This window comes from Pseudorasbora parva, chromosome 5 (genome assembly GCF_024679245.1).
Source record: "Pseudorasbora parva isolate DD20220531a chromosome 5, ASM2467924v1, whole genome shotgun sequence".
NCBI classification, from domain to species: Eukaryota; Metazoa; Chordata; class Actinopteri; order Cypriniformes; family Gobionidae; genus Pseudorasbora; species Pseudorasbora parva.
In genome coordinates, this window is record NC_090176.1 from 41920804 (window position 1) to 41939587 (window position 18784).

At 36.8% G+C, this 18784-nt stretch overlaps 1 protein-coding gene and 1 long non-coding RNA gene across 4 annotated transcripts in view; one reads left to right on the plus strand and one right to left on the minus strand.

Moving 5' to 3' along the window:
- Positions 1–577: 577 nt before the first annotated feature.
- The window catches only part of obsl1b (obscurin like cytoskeletal adaptor 1b), a 39096-nt gene continuing 20889 nt past the window's right edge, over positions 578–18784 (minus strand). For 2 of the 3 annotated variants that reach the window (XM_067444385.1, XM_067444384.1), the window contains 12 exons: positions 18480–18749; positions 18104–18370; positions 17727–17996; positions 17001–17267; positions 15759–16025; positions 11469–11581; positions 11200–11353; positions 10823–10984; positions 10606–10710; positions 7543–7809; positions 2961–3231; positions 578–2679 (listed from right to left, as the gene is read on the minus strand). In XM_067444385.1, the coding sequence (XP_067300486.1) occupies positions 2676–2679; positions 2961–3231; positions 7543–7809; positions 10606–10710; positions 10823–10984; positions 11200–11353; positions 11469–11581; positions 15759–16025; positions 17001–17267; positions 17727–17996; positions 18104–18370; positions 18480–18749 (2417 nt within the window). In that variant the 3' untranslated portion in view covers positions 578–2675. The remainder of the gene's footprint in view (positions 2680–2960; positions 3232–7542; positions 7810–10605; positions 10711–10822; positions 10985–11199; positions 11354–11468; positions 11582–15758; positions 16026–17000; positions 17268–17726; positions 17997–18103; positions 18371–18479; positions 18750–18784) is intronic. The other variant, XM_067444386.1, reaches the window with a different exon arrangement.
- LOC137075619 (uncharacterized) lies at positions 5303–6542 on the plus strand. The gene is made up of 3 exons (XR_010905066.1): positions 5303–6040; positions 6181–6355; positions 6476–6542. It is a non-coding gene; the product is annotated as an uncharacterized lncRNA (long non-coding RNA).

Consider the following 18784-nt stretch of genomic DNA (forward strand, 5'->3'; position numbering starts at 1 on the left):
CTGCGTTTAAGGCAGTGCGTTTTTATCTTGATCAATTCCTACTGCCATAGGCCTATTAATTTCCAATCAATTCCCCAATTAATTTCTCCTTGCCACTTGCCTGACCCAGACAGAAAAAAGTAATCAATCTGAAAGGATTATCCAATCAGCGCCAAGCACCGCCCACTGACTGTTGATTGGCATTTGTGAAATGTCCTCTATTATTATGAAAAAAATCTTTGGGAAAATCGTGCTTTGGAAATGCATGATTTTGATTTGTCAAATAGGCATCATTCGTAAATGCAGCATAATTATTATGAAAAACAGCTTTTTGCAAAAGTACATTTAATAATGAAAAAAATGATTTTTAAACATAATAGGGTTTTTGTGTGTTCGTGTGGAAGAGTTCATTGTGAAATATATTAAACAAAAAAAAATTGTGTTTTCATGTATTTTTATAAAATAAATAGATACATGCATTTAATTATTTTAATTAATATTTAATTAACAATTATTGAATTATTAAATTAATAAACAAATTGTTGAATTAATTATTTCTGAATAATTGGTAATAAACTGCTGCATTTAAATGTTGTTTTCTGAATTCAATATTTATTTAATTATTTCATTTTGAGTAATTTGGTCCTCAAAGATAGTCGGTCGGTAATTAATTGATATGATTAGCCTTTTACTTGACTAAGTTATCAAACTGCTAATAATGGGTTGGTAATGTTACACAAAAACCATGTTCCCATTCACCATCTCAGTCATGGCAAAGTTTATCAGAAAGTCAGTGGGGAAAAACATATAGTTCATCGTAATATACATCATATAGGCCTACATAATTCACACACTACATTGCTAAATATACCCGATTTCAACAGAAAAAATATACTGGGATAAGCTGGCTTCTCTTGAGACTCCCCTGCTTCAGAGGAGCTGTGCTAAATATGCCCGATATGCTAAAGCCCGCCCATACATTGTCCCGGTGTTCGCGAGGCGTGTGTTTGTATAGCAATCGCTCCAGCGGCCGTGCTCAGCTCCACAACACTCGTTCCTGCTCTGCTTTACACTACAGTAGCGTTAATAACCGCATCCATGAACATGATTTCTGCCCGTGTCCTATTTTCCACCGGCTGTGAGGTGAAGACCACATGTCCCAAGATACTGCGCTCACACTTGGCGTCATCAAACTACACCTTTGTTTACAATAGGCGCCCTCCAGTGGACGGAAAGTTCCATAGTGCACCTTTAATAATAAAAAAGTATACCTATATATGCTGTAGCCACATTGGAAAAGCGGTTTGGAAAAGCAGCGGGCGCCATCTTGTGGTCAGACGCGGGAATTAATTCGACACACGGCACATCATGGATATTCTCTAGCTTTTGAGCTTTCATCAGTTGTACACTAATTATTCCAGTGAATTGTGGGATTGAATGAGTGCACTCAGAATGGCTGCAACTTACAGCCATTCCACCTGTAACCTCAAATAGTGCCCTATTTAAGGGTATTTAAGGTGATTTCAGACATAGCCCAAGTTTGATATTGTCTTTGATAAACTGCAGTTTTAAACAGGAAATACTCAGCAATAATGTTGTCGTGTTGACTTATGAATTTGGTCATTTGTAGTAAAGCATATACATAAAAACTCCACATATACTACATATAAACAATACAAACTTGATTTCCACCACAATGGGTCTTTAACTTTATTTTATCATGGGAACACAAACATTTTGCTAGAGAAGGCAAATCCATTGACAACTTATTTTTTCCTCCTGTCTCATATGTCTTTTTTTTCTCCCATCACCATGTCCCCCTGGGGGCTCTGTAGTTTTCCAAAAATAGAAAGAGATATATTGGGTTGTTTACTGTTCACAAAAAAATTATAAAAAATTGATAGAACACTCAAGAAAAGTTGTTTTCAAATTTTATTGAAAGATTTTGATAAACAAGGGAAAATTGCAGCACTTTATTTGGATATTTCAGTAAAAGGCAAGAACTGTGAAACGCTACTTTTTTAATACAACATAGCAAACGACTAAAACTCTCAAAAGCATTTCCATTTATTTGTGAATGTTTCCCAATAATTCATACTGTTCATGAATACAGTGTATCTATTACATATGTTGAAGTTACTTTCCATCCCAAACCCTCTTTTGATCGTCTTTGGCCCTGCATGTTTTAATTACATGCCTTAACCTCACTTTAATCTGTATCCCACGAAACAAGAATAATAAAAAACAACACAAAGGATATCTATACAAGGATATACAGTAGTACACAAATGCAAAAGTAAATACCAAATTACTGTGCAAGAAATGTAAGTTGTAACAACATGGGTGAATTACATGGGTGTCTAGCCTGTTGCAGTTAATTTTGTTTCTTTTTTTTTTTTAATAAAGCGCGTGTGTTTGATCATAATTTTAGAGCAATATTCAAGAATTAAATAAATTATTATGTAGCCTAATGGATAGTAAACCATGTAGAATGGGATGCAATGTGCAAAAATGGCACTAAATATTTATTTAAATATTGTTTTTTAAATGAATGACTTATAAGCCTCTCATTTTCAAACACATTAAAAGAAAAGATATTTAATGGTTTCATTATATCATTTGGTATTTTTTTGTATTTAAATAGTGGTGTAGTTAAGTATTATACAGTATTTTGCTTATATGTTGTTTCTAAGTGGTTACCTGCAAAAAAGAAAAGAAAAAAAATCAGTTAGTCAGCAGTCACTTGATAAACACTCAACTGGATACAAATCACATGGCCCATGCTATTGGTATCAAGTTCTTATTAAAACAAGTCCAGACTCCATGTCTAAGAATAGGCATCAGAAACATCTCCTATATTCAGAGTTAAGGTAATGATATATATACAGTATATATGTACAGTATATAAACCAATATAAATGTAAATTTCAACTCTGTAACATATAAACATGCATATTGTCTATAACAAAATTATGACTTACTCATGGATACGCAGATTTGCAGTGCTTTTGGTTTTTCCTGTGACAAAGCACACAATGCCGCTCATGTCTGCGGATGTTTGTTTAAGAGTGAGCCTGTGAACGGTTCCCATTTTCTCCACCACAACTTTAGGACCAGGAAGCAGTGCCTCTCCTTTCAGGGTCCACGTAGGTGCCTTGGCCACAGGCAGGGAGACTTCACATTCAAAGCATGCATCTGCAGGAGCAGTTACATCCACATCCTGCAGCTCTCGCACCATCAGGACTGACTGAGCTGTTTAAACAGGGAGAAAGTGCTAATCCACAATGGCATGATGTGTTATATTATGCCAGTTATGTACATGAAATGTTTTACCCTGCAGTACAATGTAGACCACAGACAGTCCTTTTCTCGTTATAAACCAAAAACAAACAATCAAGCCGTTTTCTTTTAAAATAGCATGCTATTAATATCTGAAACGCTTTTCTATTTGCAAAATCAAACTCAGAAACTTGCAGGTAGGTTTAGCTGTTTTGCTGTCATCACACAGATTGAAATCCTTTATGGTTGTCAATCACATTTATTTTTCCATATTTTAAACACACACACACACACACACACACACACACACACACACACACACACACACACACACACACACACACACACACACACACACACACACACACACACACACACACACACACACACACACACACATTCAAGTGTTCAATTTCAATATTTTACTATTGCCAATGCTATGACTGACAGTAAAAAACATGCTTACACACAATGTTTCTGTTCAAGTTCAATGACACACACATCAGTTATATCGACAAAGTCAGTGTTGAATAAAAAGCTTTCAAAATATTTTTTTTGTCATAATCCTTATTTCATTATGTAACATATCACCCCAGTGGATATCATAATGTTACATCTCACTATGTTACAACTAACTCGGACTAGGGTGAATTGTAACTTTCCACTCCTCGTGTCTGAAACTAAACCATGCATTTTCTGTTTGTGTCGCAAAGATAATAGTTATCAAATTTAATAGCAGACACTTGTAAGTAGTTTGAATCACATTTTGAACACACTGGCTTAAAAGTACTTTTCCAAGAAAATATATAGACAGAAAGGTCAAAAATGTTACAACTATCCCAGGTCTCCTATGAATCCTTATTGAACACAGTGGCTCGTGATGACACATTGATGTCTTAAGACACGATACTATCGGTTTGTGCGAGAATCCGAACAGTATTTATATATACATTTTTTTTTTTTACCTCTATGTACAACAGCCATGAGTGTGCCATCATTAATTACTAATATTAAGTAATATATTAAGTATATTAATACACAAAAAGTGTGTGTGTGTGTGTGTGTGTGTGTGTGTGTGTGTGTGTGTGTGTGTGTGTGTGTGTGTGTGTGTGTGTGTGTGTGTGTGTGTGTGTGTGTGTGTGACTCTTACAACTAACCCAGAGTCATGTAGCCATGAACTAGCTCACCTACAACTAACAGCTAAAACATTAGCACTAACAACTTGAGTGAAATGAAAAAATATGTCTAATGAAAAAATATCTACACAGACACACAATAAACATAATTTAAATTGGATGAGTTTAACAAAAATAAACAAAGTAAAAAAAGTTACTTTCTTACATCAAATTTTTATTTATTTGTTTGACTCTAACATCTAGGCTACTATGTCTGCAACAGAGCTATACTTTATGGAGAATATGCTAAGTGAATTAGGTGATTTGTAACTAGTTCCTGATTGGACAGATTGGAGTTGTTACAACTGACCTGTTACAACCATCCCCGGTCTCCCTATATGTATGTATTTTTACTCTCATGGCTCTCATACTCTAAAATGTTACCATTGACATGCATTATACGGCTGGCACACTGCAACGGTTGGAGTTAAAAATCTTAATTTGTGTTCTACTGAAGAAACAAAGACACCTACATCTTGGATACCTTGGGTGTAAGCAGATAAACGCCAAATTTTCTTTTTGGGTGAACTATCTATTTAAATGCCATTTAAATGCCTTAATTGAACTAGGCTATAGGGCATTTCAAAGCCTAATCCTGGTTTAGTCGCCCTGTCTGTGAAACCAGGACATTATACTAAATTACACTTTATTTTTATTTAAATTGGTTTTTTAATAATGAAGAAAAAAAGTGTCTCCATTGTTTGTGGAAGTACAGTCCATGATACAATCCGCGTACTGTAATGAATGTGTAAAAGGAAGGGAGACATCGCCACCTGCCGGTTATAGTAGTAACTGCATTTAAAATTTGGATGCGTAATTGCAGGTGGCTGTGACGACGGTAAGTTGGACGCCCAGAGGTCCTGAGATTTCTTATTTTAAAGTAGTTCTAAAAGCAAAATCCTTGATTGAATGTGCTCCGAACATTTTGAGAAGTATGTGTCAGGTATTTGGTATAGAATAATACTGAATATTAAGACAGCGCGGTAATTTTTCACGGGACTAGATGTGTCTGTGAGACGGTTTCGTGACTGATTCATCTTGTTGCTAAGTGCTAACTAAAATACTACTTTGTTTTTTATTGAGAATACCCCACATAACAGCGAAGTGAGTGACTGATTGATTTATTGAAGTTGTCAAAACATTTGGAAGACTTCTTTACTGTGCTGATTTTTCTTCTAGACATTTATTAGTAGCCTAAGTAAAGAACATCAAGGTATTGTTGATATAGTGAGGAATGCATATAATATACATTTCTTTCGAATAATAATACAAATAATAGAGATAAATTAACTTATACAACAAAAATTGTTTATCCATCGGTTTCACAGACAAGGCATAGGTATAATTCACTAAAAATTATGTCATTACTCACCCAAATTGTTCCAAACCTAAAATTCACTCTTTTTTTTCTTTTTTTCAATGTTTGGTTACCAACATTAATCAAAATATCTTTTGTGTTCAATTTCTCTGAAAGTAAAAAATGATGTACCCCCTCATCAACTATTGACCCTTCTTGTAACCCCTTGCTGGTTTGCCAAACTGGATTTAACCGGATTGGTTTATCAACGGTTATTTTTGTTTCCTGTCCTCCTGAGTGAGAAATTGAGGTGATCTTCCTGAATAACTGTTTGTATTCACTTGTATATCAAGCAATTACTGTATAGACAAACATCTGTAGTTGCAACTTTTTAAAAAAAATGTTTGCTCTGCTAAAATTTCACATCTGCAAGGTTTGCTTACATTGCAGACAGAGTGAGAGATTCTATGTGGCTGCCGGCTATATTGAAGTATCATCTGCAACAGTGTTACAACAACAGCGTGACGTGTTTCAACAAAACCAGAGATAAAATCAGCTGCCACTGCCATACATACATTGTTGATTTATAATGGGAGCAGCACTGATGCCCCGTGTTTGACAGGAGGTGAGAATGCAATGTCCAACAGTGGGGACAGAAAGCATTTTTTCCCTTTAATATCACTTAGCAAACACAATATATTGTCTTCTGTTGAACCAGAATAGACCGTTTTTCTTCTTCCCACAGATGCATTCTGCTGCTCCTGCCACTTCCTAAATGTTTTGTTGTTAACTTGCTATTAAATAAATGTATCTAGACTTTGTTTAATGTCCATTAATTTCTTAAATATACACTTTTTATCTGTATATTATATATAATTTATTTAAATTAAATATACATAACATTTGATATAAAAAAACCTGAAAAAATAAATATTTATGAGGTAAAAATGAACCCAGCTTTTAGTCAAAATTAGTAGAAATCAGGATAAAGTGTGCAACCCAGGCTGCTGAGTTAAAATATGTAACCCAACATGCTTTACAAAGGTTACACAATGTTTGCTGGTAGTACTATGATTAAAATTGTTCTATACAATATTTACCCAGTGCTGGGTTGCCAATTTATTTGTAACCCAAATAGTTAAAGAGTGTAAGGCATGGTTATAAAAGCTTGAATGTCCTATAATGTACAAAGGTCAAATCCTGGCTTAATCTGAGCCCTGTCTGTGAAACCAGGCTGTGAAGTCAGAGGAGTGTCCAGTCCTGCAGATTTCAGCTCCAACCCTTAATTAAACACACCCGAACCAGCTAATCGAAGTCTTACTAGGCACACTGGAAACCAGTTCTAGGCAGCTGTGTTGAGGCAAGCTGGAGCTAAAATCTATAGGACAGTGATCCTCCAGGACTGAGGTTGGACACCCCTGCTATAAGTGAATTTGAAACATCACAATTATATATATAATATATACCCCATTACCATATCCGGACCATATTATTTTATGTTTTATTCTATATTCTGTATGAGAGAGCCTTGTTCCGTCTCCGGCACGACGACTCCGATCTTTCAAATATTCATATTCTTGTGTAATCGACGTGCCATACTCAATAAACCCGTCTCTTGCGTGATACCCAGAAATATCGAATATTCCGATCTACTATGATTTCTGACCTGTAAGGTTGCCAGAATAATAATCATACACTGCTAATAATAGGCCAGAGGAGAATTGGCACCCCGACTGAGCCAATCATTTCAATCATTTCAGGTTGTCGTGCGATTCTTGTATAATTAGTTTGAAAGGACTGAATTTGCCTCACCTTCAACAGTTAGTTTTCCTGAGGATGTGTAGTTTCCAACTTGAACACTATATGTGCCCTCATCCTCTAGCAACACCTGCTGAATCACAAGTTTTCGATAGCATCCTTCACTGCAGATCTCAAAGCGCTCTGAGGGCAGGATGACATTAGGTCCTTTATACCAGCGAATGCTGCAACGAGGATTGGTCACAGTGCAGTCCAGTATGACACGGGTTTTTTCTAGAGCCGTTTTATCCTGAAGTGGTTTCACAATGTTTGCTGGTAGTGCTGTGGAGATGAAAAGTTTTAGTTTTAAGCCTTTTGATTGTGATTTGTTTATATATATTTCTGATGTAATATGTTCAGTTATTTTATTGTTGCTCTGCCAACAATTGTATTAGAAGTTGTTGAAATTGTGTGTAGTGAACATGGACAATGAAATGCAGCATTACTTTTATATTAGTGATCATCACTCTTGGAATGGAACTTGTCTAACACAAAGCATAAACATTTTCAAAACATTAGCTGTTCAACAGTATGTAATTCTGTGCATACAAGGAACATTTATTGCTTTATGCTATTGCACATTTTATACAATTAATCACTGACTGTGTGTGTCAATTGTAAGATCATTCTCATCCCCCATAGGTATGATACTGAACTTTCAAAAACAAATGCATATAGTAACGTGAAAGTTAATTCTTGCACAGAATGAGAAAAAAAAATCAAACATATAGATGAAACAGTGCTTGGAAATACCTAATGTCTGGTTAGCCAGATTTCAAAATCGTTTAAAATGTCATAGCATCTAGTCATCTAAAGCCCTATTCGGACGGGATTAGATTAACATGGGGACATGGGGGTAAAGTCATTTTACCTCAGGACGTCTGTAATATTAATGGCCAATTTGCACGGGATAAGACATCTCAGTAAAACTAGCAGGAGTGGGAGGAGTAACTCGCTTTACGCACCTCCTTGACGTCATGTGCGTATGACGTTACCGTTATAACGTGAGCAAACAACACACAACCTGAGCGCCAGTCTGAACTCCGTCTCCAATATATGTGTGTTTTAATAAACAGTTAGGTCCAGTCTAACGATTCTGATTGGATTATGTTGGTAATAGACACTTTCTTAGAGCTAAAATTTGTTATGCCTCTAATAAGTGCTTTTGATCTTCTTTTTGCTTTAAATCATATGTGGAAAATACTGGACATTTTCCACAGATTTGTCCCACCACCTAGGCCTACATTGCAACCGAATGCTTCAAGCGCCTCCAAGGTCGCAAAATGCGCTTTTTTTAAAAACTTTTAAACAAGAAATGACGGCATTTTACCATACATTTTTACAGCAGGTCTATTCGAACGGGATTAGTATTACCCGAGGTCATTTTTCCAGACCTTTTTACAGAAGGTAAAAGTCTCGGTAATCTTTACTGACATTGTCCATAATGATTACCGAGATGGCACATTCGGACGGGACTAAAATCACCGAGAACCTCTGGTAATAATTACCTTACCCCCACGTCCCCATGTTAAAGGGGGGGTGAAACACTCAGTTTCAGTCAGTGTCATGTCAATCTTGAGTACCTATAGAGTAGCATTGCATCCTGCATATCTCCGAAAAGTCTTTATTTTTTTTATAATTATATAAGAAAGATGCGCTGTTCCGAGTCTTTCCGAAAAAAGCCGAGCGGGTGGGGGCGTGTCGTGTGAGCGGAGCTAAATAATGACGTGTGCAGCAGCGCGCTGCTATTGTGTTGAGTGCGTCGAGTGCGTCGTAAAGCTGTCATCCCTAACAGCGGGGAAAAAACTTTATTCAAAATAAAAATATGGCTTTTAATCAGATACAGCCATACATCTATGATCCGGAATCAGACCCAGAGGCTGCAGTTGAACAGGAGCAGCAGCAAAAACGACTAGAGCAGGACGTCTCTATGTGGTACGATAAACACTAACTATATAATATGCTTAGCGGCTTGTGTTATTTACATATTTATACTTGAATTATATCGTCGTATTTTTGTCTTTGAAGGTGTACATGTGGGAAGTGCAGTTGTGCACGTGTGTTTGTGTGTTTACGCGTGGTTTGTGTAGACAGGTTAAGTTAGTGTTTACATAGATAGACACGGAATAGTAGCGCATTTGAATGAAGAAGCGTGCTTATTTAGTTCAACATATTTCCCCCCTCTTTGTGTATTGTTGAGTGCTTTTACAATACACAAACATAAAGTTACACATATAGTGGCCAGCTAAACAAATGTACACGCACTACACATCGCATGCTCTATTGATCAATTTCTATATATAGTAATATATATAGTAACTATACGTGATCATGTTTGGGCTACTTGATGAGCATAGACACAGACATTTGAAGCAGTCTAACTCACCGCCCGCGGTTCTAACGTTGGGACTGCTCCATCCTTCAGCATTAGGCTATTGGAAAATCCTGTGTCGAGCTGGGCCTTGTGAAACAGTCGGCACCGAAATGCAGCGAACAGATATAAACATTCGCGCAACTCAGTTGCTGATCCGGAAAAGCAAATTACATCCACTGTTGCCTTACCGCGGGGTTTTGGGGGAATCTGTGCAGGACTGTCTTGGTCTGGCAACCAAAAACGCACTTTTTGATGTCATTGTTAATTGTGCACATTACCTGTGCAGCGCAGCCTACGAGCGCTTTGATGGGCATAGCCTGTTGCTTTCGCTCTCTCCCTCTCTCTCTCTCCCTCTCTCTCTCTCATACGCTTCTGGTAGAATTGTCCGTAAGGCCCATACAAGGAAATTCCGCCCCCACTAACGTCAATGGGGACGCATGATCGCAAAAAACTTGCCGAAACTTATGACTAACCGGAAGTAGTATTTTTGACAAAGAAATACTCCCATCAAACGTCCACCTTAACTTTTGAAACTTTGTCTATGTTTAGTATGGGATTCCATGTCTTTAACAGTGTAAAAAGATCAGTATGCATGAAACAGCATTTCCCCCTTTAAACTAATCCAGTCCGAATAGGGTTTATGTCTATCAAAGAGGGTGACAAGCTTTGGTTTTGTAGTGTGTGCTTGACTTAAACATACAGACCTTGCACCTCAAGGTAAGCTGTGGACTCAACATTCTTGGCAACAAACTTGATTTCTCCAGAGTCGTCTCCTTTAACATTGCATATGAGGAGGAAGTGCTTAGTCCCTAAGAAAACATGGTACAGAAAAGTCATGATCAGATATTGATATAAATAATCACTGGTTGAGTGATCAATTTTTGGAAAAGAGTCAAGTTTAGCAACGGGCGCTAGAATAACCTTCCTGGCGGATCTTAATGGTGCTTGTTGGTTTTATCTTCTCTCCGTTCTTAAACCACTCTCCTGGCACATCATCCAGTGTAACTTCACACATGAACACTGCATTTTGATCTTCTTGAATATCCAGATCGTCTAAGCTTTGTAGTATCTCAAGTTCCCGCTCTGTTGAAATGTTATTAAACATAAAAAGGTGTCGCATAATTCCATAATATATTACAAATTCAGTTAAAGCAGTAACCACTAGATGGTAGTGTTGTAGTTAGAATGAATTATTTCAGCAGAATTAAGATTTAGATTTAAATAATCAGTTTAGCACCTGGAAAGTATACAATCTGCAGGTAATTGTGATGATAATGTAACAGACTCTTTGTTATTACCATAGATTTCCACTGAACAGGATGTTGTAGCTTCCCCAGCATCACACACATATAAACCAGAGTCTCCCAGCTCACACTTCAGTATCTGTAGAAAGCACTTTCTTCCCAAAGAGTAAATACGATGATTTTTTCCTGGTTTGAGCTGAACTTCATTCTGAAAGTGAAAGACATCTGCTTTATTTTGTAGACAAAAAAATGACACTTCAAATAATAAATATAATAATAGTGATTTTTACACCAAGAGGGTGTGGTATGTGCTGTAATTTTACCTTTGTCCATTTTATGTCTACATTGTGTCGTGACAGCTCACATTCAAGGGTTAGACCAGACCCCTCTGGTTGCCTGATATCCTCAAGCTTTTTCAAGACTGATACTGGGATTTCTGAGGAGGCAAATGAGTTCGCATAAGGGAAAACATTAATTTTGATATAAAACATACATTGAACAAAAAAAAAAAAAAAACTGTAATTAGGTCAATATAGAAATTGAGCTACATATTCGTGCTGTGAATTGTAAGGTTGAAAATGGACAGGAGTAACTGCTGAGAGTAGCCGAGAGCATAAAAAATGTGGGCAGTTCTCGACTTTATACAAATATCAAGTAAAACCCGCAGGCTCCAGCCAATAAATGTGAAGTTTTACAGTTTGACATTTCATTTAGTAAGGTTAGGCAGTTTTTATTTACATGCTGTTTAATGTTTGATGATCAATCAAGCAAACTTTTATCGCTTGTTTCAGCTTCTTCTCCTGTATATTGATCTGGAGATTCTGTACTAGATGTCATAGCACCCCCAACTGTACTTTTTATTTATTTAATTAGATTAACTTTAATTAGAAGTTTATTAAATAAATTCCTATGTACACTACCGGTGGACTACACATTCAGATATGCAGAATTAGGAACATGTCTGTTTTCTATCAATATTCTAATCAATATTTTCAAAAAGTATATTTAATTGTCTACTCAATCAAAAGATTAAACAATTACAAGCCAAATATACTTTGAATACTTCATTATACTTTTAAATATCTCGATCAAAAGATTTACTTTTCTGTCAGTATAAGTCATTTTAAGTATTTCTGAGAAGTATATAAAAAGTTGACTGAAAGTATACTTATTTTTAGTTTAAAAGAAGTATAATTAGAACATTTATATAAAAGTATTTTTCGTAAGGGTAGGATATGTTGCAGTTTGCATGCTTTCATTGTTATACTGGCTAGTTTTACAGAAGTTCATAAAATTGGCATCAAATCTTTACATCATCAGGAAACAGAATTAACACACTTGCTACAGACACATCCCTAAATGCCGGGGTTTTGCGTAGTTTGCTTGGAGTTTTGCCACTGTAGTGAACATTTACTAAGTAACTTCATTAGACGTTGATCTGCTTATCAATGGAAAAAACATTTTAATCACATTTCAAAAGGCTGTGATCTTAAAAGCAAGTCACTATTTATTATTATTATTAATTATTATTTACCTCTGGTTGCCCTTGTTTGACTTTTGAGATCACATAGTCAACTGTGTACATGTCAATCTGTCTAGAACAACAGGAGCTTATCATTTAACCATACCTCAGCTTTGTGCTTAGAGGATTTTGAGAAGAGTCCTTTGTTGTAGTGGCATTTAACAAGTTATTGTCATCCTCAATGACAGCTCTGTGACTCCAAAGGATAAGCCCTATTGAGTGACTTGGCATAGAAGAGATTGCCTTACACCAGCACCTTATGCTTGTGAATGTTTGAAATGTTTCGGTAGCTGGAGTCTGATCATGTGATCCATATCTTTTTATATGTGTAACCTGACACATGGTAAAAGCAAAACTGTCTGCCCATGCCATTGTACTGTCATCAGCATCAGAAATTTACCAGTTTGAGAACTTACATCATTGCCCTGGACCCTCTTACCTCTCGCAACTAAGATAAACATTGCCAGATTTCAGCCCTTATAAGTTAGTCTTAATTGTTTTCAAGGGAAGTAAAAAACATAAAACAGATTACTGCAAGCATTGCCCTGTATGACTTGTCATAGTAATGTGAGTATTTGCATGACCTTTATGATTTTTTATGATTTTGGTCATTTCTTTGTTGTCATTTTGGATGTCTGTTATATATTGGGTTTCAGGTTCAGGTTAGCTGAGATACGTGTTGGGTTGTAGTGTGTTGGAGAGGTGTGTGATTGATAATGGCTGGATCACTTGCAGCATCTTTATTGGTGATTTCTGTAAATGTTGCACAACTAGTTTTCTAAACTAACTCTTCTCAGGTTTTCTCTAACCTTGCAAACTGAGAGTTGTTATGCCCCAAACGTATGCCATTGGTATAGGAACCAGCAGTTGATGTGGCACACAGCTGAAATAAACTTAGTAATGTTTTAACCCTCATGTGGTGTTCAAAACCCTATAACACCTGAGGTGTTCCCAGTCAAAAATGACAGGCCCATAAAAATAGCTAATAAATCACTCATTATACCATATTTTCACCCAATCTTGAATTCAATCTTTTTGTCAACTTGTTCTCTTTCAATTAGGACTGGTTTTATATTTCTGTTTGCATCTGATTGCATGGGCCTCATTTATCTGAGAGTAGGCATTTCATTTTTTGAGTAATTTAAAACAATTTTTTGAATAATTTTGGAAATATTAAATAAAATCTGATGAAAATTGGTATTGTTGATCACACTAGTCTACTCTAATGTTTCACCAGGAATTTTGTTTTAAAGCTTTTATTTTGTAAAAAATATGACACATAGTCACACTTGTGGTGTTCCCGGTCAAAAATGACCGGCCTATAAAAAATAGCTTATAAATCACTCATTATACCATATTTTCACCCAATCTTGGATTCAATCTATTTTTCAACTTGTTTTCTTTCAATTAGGACTGGTTTTATATTTCTGTTTGCATCTGATTAATCGTGGGCTTCATTTATCTGAGAGTAGGCATGGTCAAAAATGGTCACAATAGCTGACCATTGAAAGTGAATGGGAGAGACTTAAAATAACAGAACAGTTTAATTTTCAGGAGCATGTTCATTATTTTCATGTACACATATGAGCATATGTGCTTGCAAACATCGAGCCCTTGGACCTGTGCATGTATCAATACATTTTTACACACGCTACCCAGACACACATGTTAAAACACACAAACTTTGAGTATTACACACATTCTTTTCCACAGAGAGAAATTTGATCCTACCCTGACCTGCATCTAATATACATTTATCCATCTGACGTTACCACACACACACACACACACACACACACACACACACACACACACACACACACACACACACAAAACACAAACTGGCCGTGACCCTGCTTCAAAAGAATCTTTCTTTCATGTTCTTTTTTCATCACAGCTTCCAGACAAAATATTATGACATGTTGTTTTGGAACTGTGAGGTTCTCACACAGAACTAGACAATATTTACAATTTATATATGCCTGTGCTTTTGCATGATGTATATTTGTATAAAATGGTACATTGTCACACTTGTGTGTGTGTGTGTGTGTGTGTGTGTGTGTGTGTGTGTGTGTGTGTGTGTGTGTGTGTGTGTGTGTGTTGTAATGTCAGATGGATAAATGTATATTAGATGCAGGTTAGGGTAGGATCAAATTTCTCTCTGTGGAAAAGAATGTGTGTAATACTCAAAGTTTGTGTGTTTTAACGTGTGTGTGTCTGGGTAGCGTGTGTATAAATGTAGCGATACATGCACAGGTCCAAGGGCTCGATGTTTGCAAGCACATATGCTCATATGTGTACATGAAAATAATGAACATGTTCCTGAAAACTAAATTGTTCTGTTATTTTAAGTCTCTCCCATTCACTTTCAGTGGTCGGCTATTGTGACCATTTTTGACCATGCCTACTCTCAGATAAATGAAGCCCACGATTAATCAGATGCAAACAGAAATATAAAACCAGTCTTAATTGAAAGAGAACATGTTGACAAAAAGATTGAATCCAAGATTGGGTGAAAATATGGTATAATGAGTGATTTATAAGCTATTTTTTATAGACCGGTCATTTTTGAACGGGAACACCACAAGTGTAACAAGGTAACAAAACTCCCACAAAAAAGTAAAAAAAATTCCCCCAAATTTTTGAGATTTAGTTATAATAATAAACTTAGTGACTTTGGGAACAAAGTCACTAAGTTTCAGTCCAAAGCGATAACATTAACTAGTATTTTCGGGGAAAAGAAAATCTTCTCCGGGTCAAATTGACCCGAACACCACATGAGGGAGCCACAGTGTTTGTAAATCAGCCAAATTACTTACTTTTACTCATCTTTTCACCTGAAACTGTATTAGGATTATATTTTAACATTGAATTCCACATTAGGATTTTTCATCTTAAATGATTGAAAAAGATAAATATACTTGAGCTAACACTGCATTAGATATAGTTTTCAGTGTCTTTAACACACATGTATTTTATACTGCACTTGCAGATTTTTACGTTTGTTTTTAAAAACATAAAGCATAAAAACAACATATGTGTTTTTTTTGTAGTGAAAAAACTATAAAAATAGTTTTAATTTGCACAGTACCTTTAACATCCAATCTTGCCAATGATCTGACATTGTCAACAGAGAATGTGTAGGTGCCAGTGTCATCCAAGGTCAGGTTGGAGATGGTAAGGCTGTGCACCCGTCCTTTTGCAGTCATACGCAAGTGGTTGTTGTTTTTGAGAGTGTGCCCATCCTTCTGCCATACACCCTCCACATTGCTATGCGACAGCTCCACCTCAAAAGATGCTGTCTCTCGCTCATGAGTTTGGATCTCAGTTAGACCTTTCCGAATCTTGATTTTCCGTGCTGCATAGATTGTTAAAGACAAAAAAAAGTTCAATGGTTCAATGGTGATTCAGTTAGAAATCAGTACCGTGTGGAAAAGAAAAAGAGTAATTAAGATGAAAGGGAAAGATTATGACAACATTTGCTGAATTAGTTGGGTCTGTTTTGTCCGCTTGGTGTTAGCAATACACTAAATCCTGCCTTCGATCAGGGCTATGCCAACATTTTTTTTAAAGTCTTCCAAAACAGACAGGCAGACAGGCATTCCCCGTGGAAAAGGGTGGTTTATTTTAGAGAGTTGGTGACACCACCCTAGATTTTGAAGGCCAGTGCATAAATTTAGCTGCAATGAAAACAGATCCAGATTCATAGTTGGTGCCAGGAACAGCCAAAGCACAGACTTTCTCTCATCACTTGCTCATTTGTATAACACAGCTTCATTGTCTTGAGCTATCCAGAAAGGAATGCTTATCACCAGTAATTAATTGTTTGCTTAAGAGCAAATTAATTTTATCATGGGAAGTTATGTTAAGCGATATCGAAAAGCTTGTTTGGTAAGCTTGATGTAGACGGCTAATAATCAAAGCAATGGTAATTAGTTAGTGAGTAAGAGACACATGTAACTTTTATCCTCCTCTCATAATATCTGTGTTTCACAGGGAACTAAGAGGAATTAAAAGGTTTCTCAGCCAGGACCTTCTACCAGCTCTTGATCTGGCTCTCATTTGACTTGCTTAATTGAATTATCATAGCTCTTCTGATCTAATGTCAATACAGATAGCTGTTCTCTGTTCCTCAGTAAGTGGTCTGCCAATCACCTGTTTGCTGCTGTCACACCATGTAAAGTAGCTGCCTCTTGCTCATATTACTCCTGGTTACTTGATTCAGTTTGTTTCAGACAACAACATCGCATCGGGCAGTAATGAGGGACCATCACCATAAGGAAATGCTAACAGCAGCACATAGTGAGAAAGAGATCAGCACATGCAGACTCACGTTCCACACTGAGCTTGGCTTGTGTGCGGTCATGGAGCGTTTCACAGCTGTAGGTGCCTCGGTCTAAAAGGGTGAGTTTGTGGATTGTGAGAGAGTGTTTTTTGCCACTCTGCTTTAGGGTGAATTTGGACCCTGGATGTATAACCACTCCTTGTCTCATCCACTGCACCTCCGCAGTCTCAAGGCTGACCTCCACCTCAAGCGTTGCCTCACCAAACTCCTCTGCAACCACCGGGTCCATGCTCTTTGTGAAAAGCACCTGTGCCTCTGAATACAGATCAGGGCAATTGATAAAATCTTCCCCCAAAGCAATTTGTAACACGTTATAAAGCTCTTATATTCTAAAACCAATGAGCAAAGCAACTTTATTTCATGTGCTTGAATCTCAGCTCCTCGTTCTACATAGCTATGTGCTGTAGTAACACTTGTCTCTGTCAGTTAAGAGTGGAATTCTAACTGGAGAAGCTGTTAAGCGCAAGCCATCATAAGCACCTTTTCAACAATTCAGGCATGCCTGAAAGGGTCATTATTAAAATCAAACATGTTGACATGACATTAAAGACCTGTGCAAGCTCTTAAAGAAAATACCACTCTCAACACTCCAAATACCATTTAGTAGAAAATTACTTATTTATTAATTTCTCACTTAATCTGTTTAATATTGACTTGTGTATTCATCTGTTTTAATCAAGCAAAGCAATGAATTAATGATGGATAATATTCTACCTTGGACCTGGAGGATAGCTCTGGAAATCACACCTTCAGCCTTAGCTGTCAACTTGCAGCAATCTGAGACTTGGCAGTTGTTGATATGCAGCATATGGCATAATCCATTACTTGAGATGTTGAACTTATCGTTTGATGAAACTGGCTGGCCATTCCTAAACCAGGCCAACTTCACATCCTCTGGAGACACCACACACTTAAATGTTGCGTCTTCTCCTTCCATAACCGTTATGTTGTGTAGCTCCGCTATAAATTCCACAATGCGAGGAACTTGGGGAAAAAAGTAGAAGGATGTTGGCACTAAAGTAATATGTGATTTTCCCCCTGATTTCAGGTTAAACTTTATGCATATCCACCATTGGTAGAATTTTACTTACTATTGACCACTACAGCAGCTGATGTCCTTTCATCTTTGGATTCACATGCATATTCTCCTGCATCATCCTCTGTGACGTTATGTATTGTCAGGCTTCTCATCCGACCATCAGCTCTGATTGTAAAATGTCTGTTTGGTGCAATCTCTTGGCTGTCCTTAAGCCACTGAACGTCGCCTTTTGACTTGTACAATTCACATTTTAAAACCACTTCACTACCTTTGAGTCCCACTACGTTTTCCAGTGGTTTGGAGAATTTTACTTTCATTGCTGATTACAAAACAGTAAAAACAACAATTTACCACAGACCTTGACAAGCAATCAGTTATCCGTGAATATAGAAATTGGTAGAAATGAATGGTTCATTCCTCAGTCTTACCTTTGACTTGGACACTAAAGTGCATCTCGTCTGATCCCACGTGACATGTGTACTCTCCAATATCACATCTCTTAAGGGGGTTAATGGTAAGGTAGTGCTTGTTACCATCACTTGTTGTGTGGAAACGATCCCCTCTGATTGGATCATGACCTCTGTGCCATTTCACTTGGGCATTGACCCTGTTAACAGTGGCACGTAGTGTTACACTGTCTTCTTCATAGGCTGAAATATTCGTTTTTTCTTCTTTTTTGATGAATTTGAATGGTGGTTCTATGAAAAAGAAATTATTGTGTTATTATTTTCTG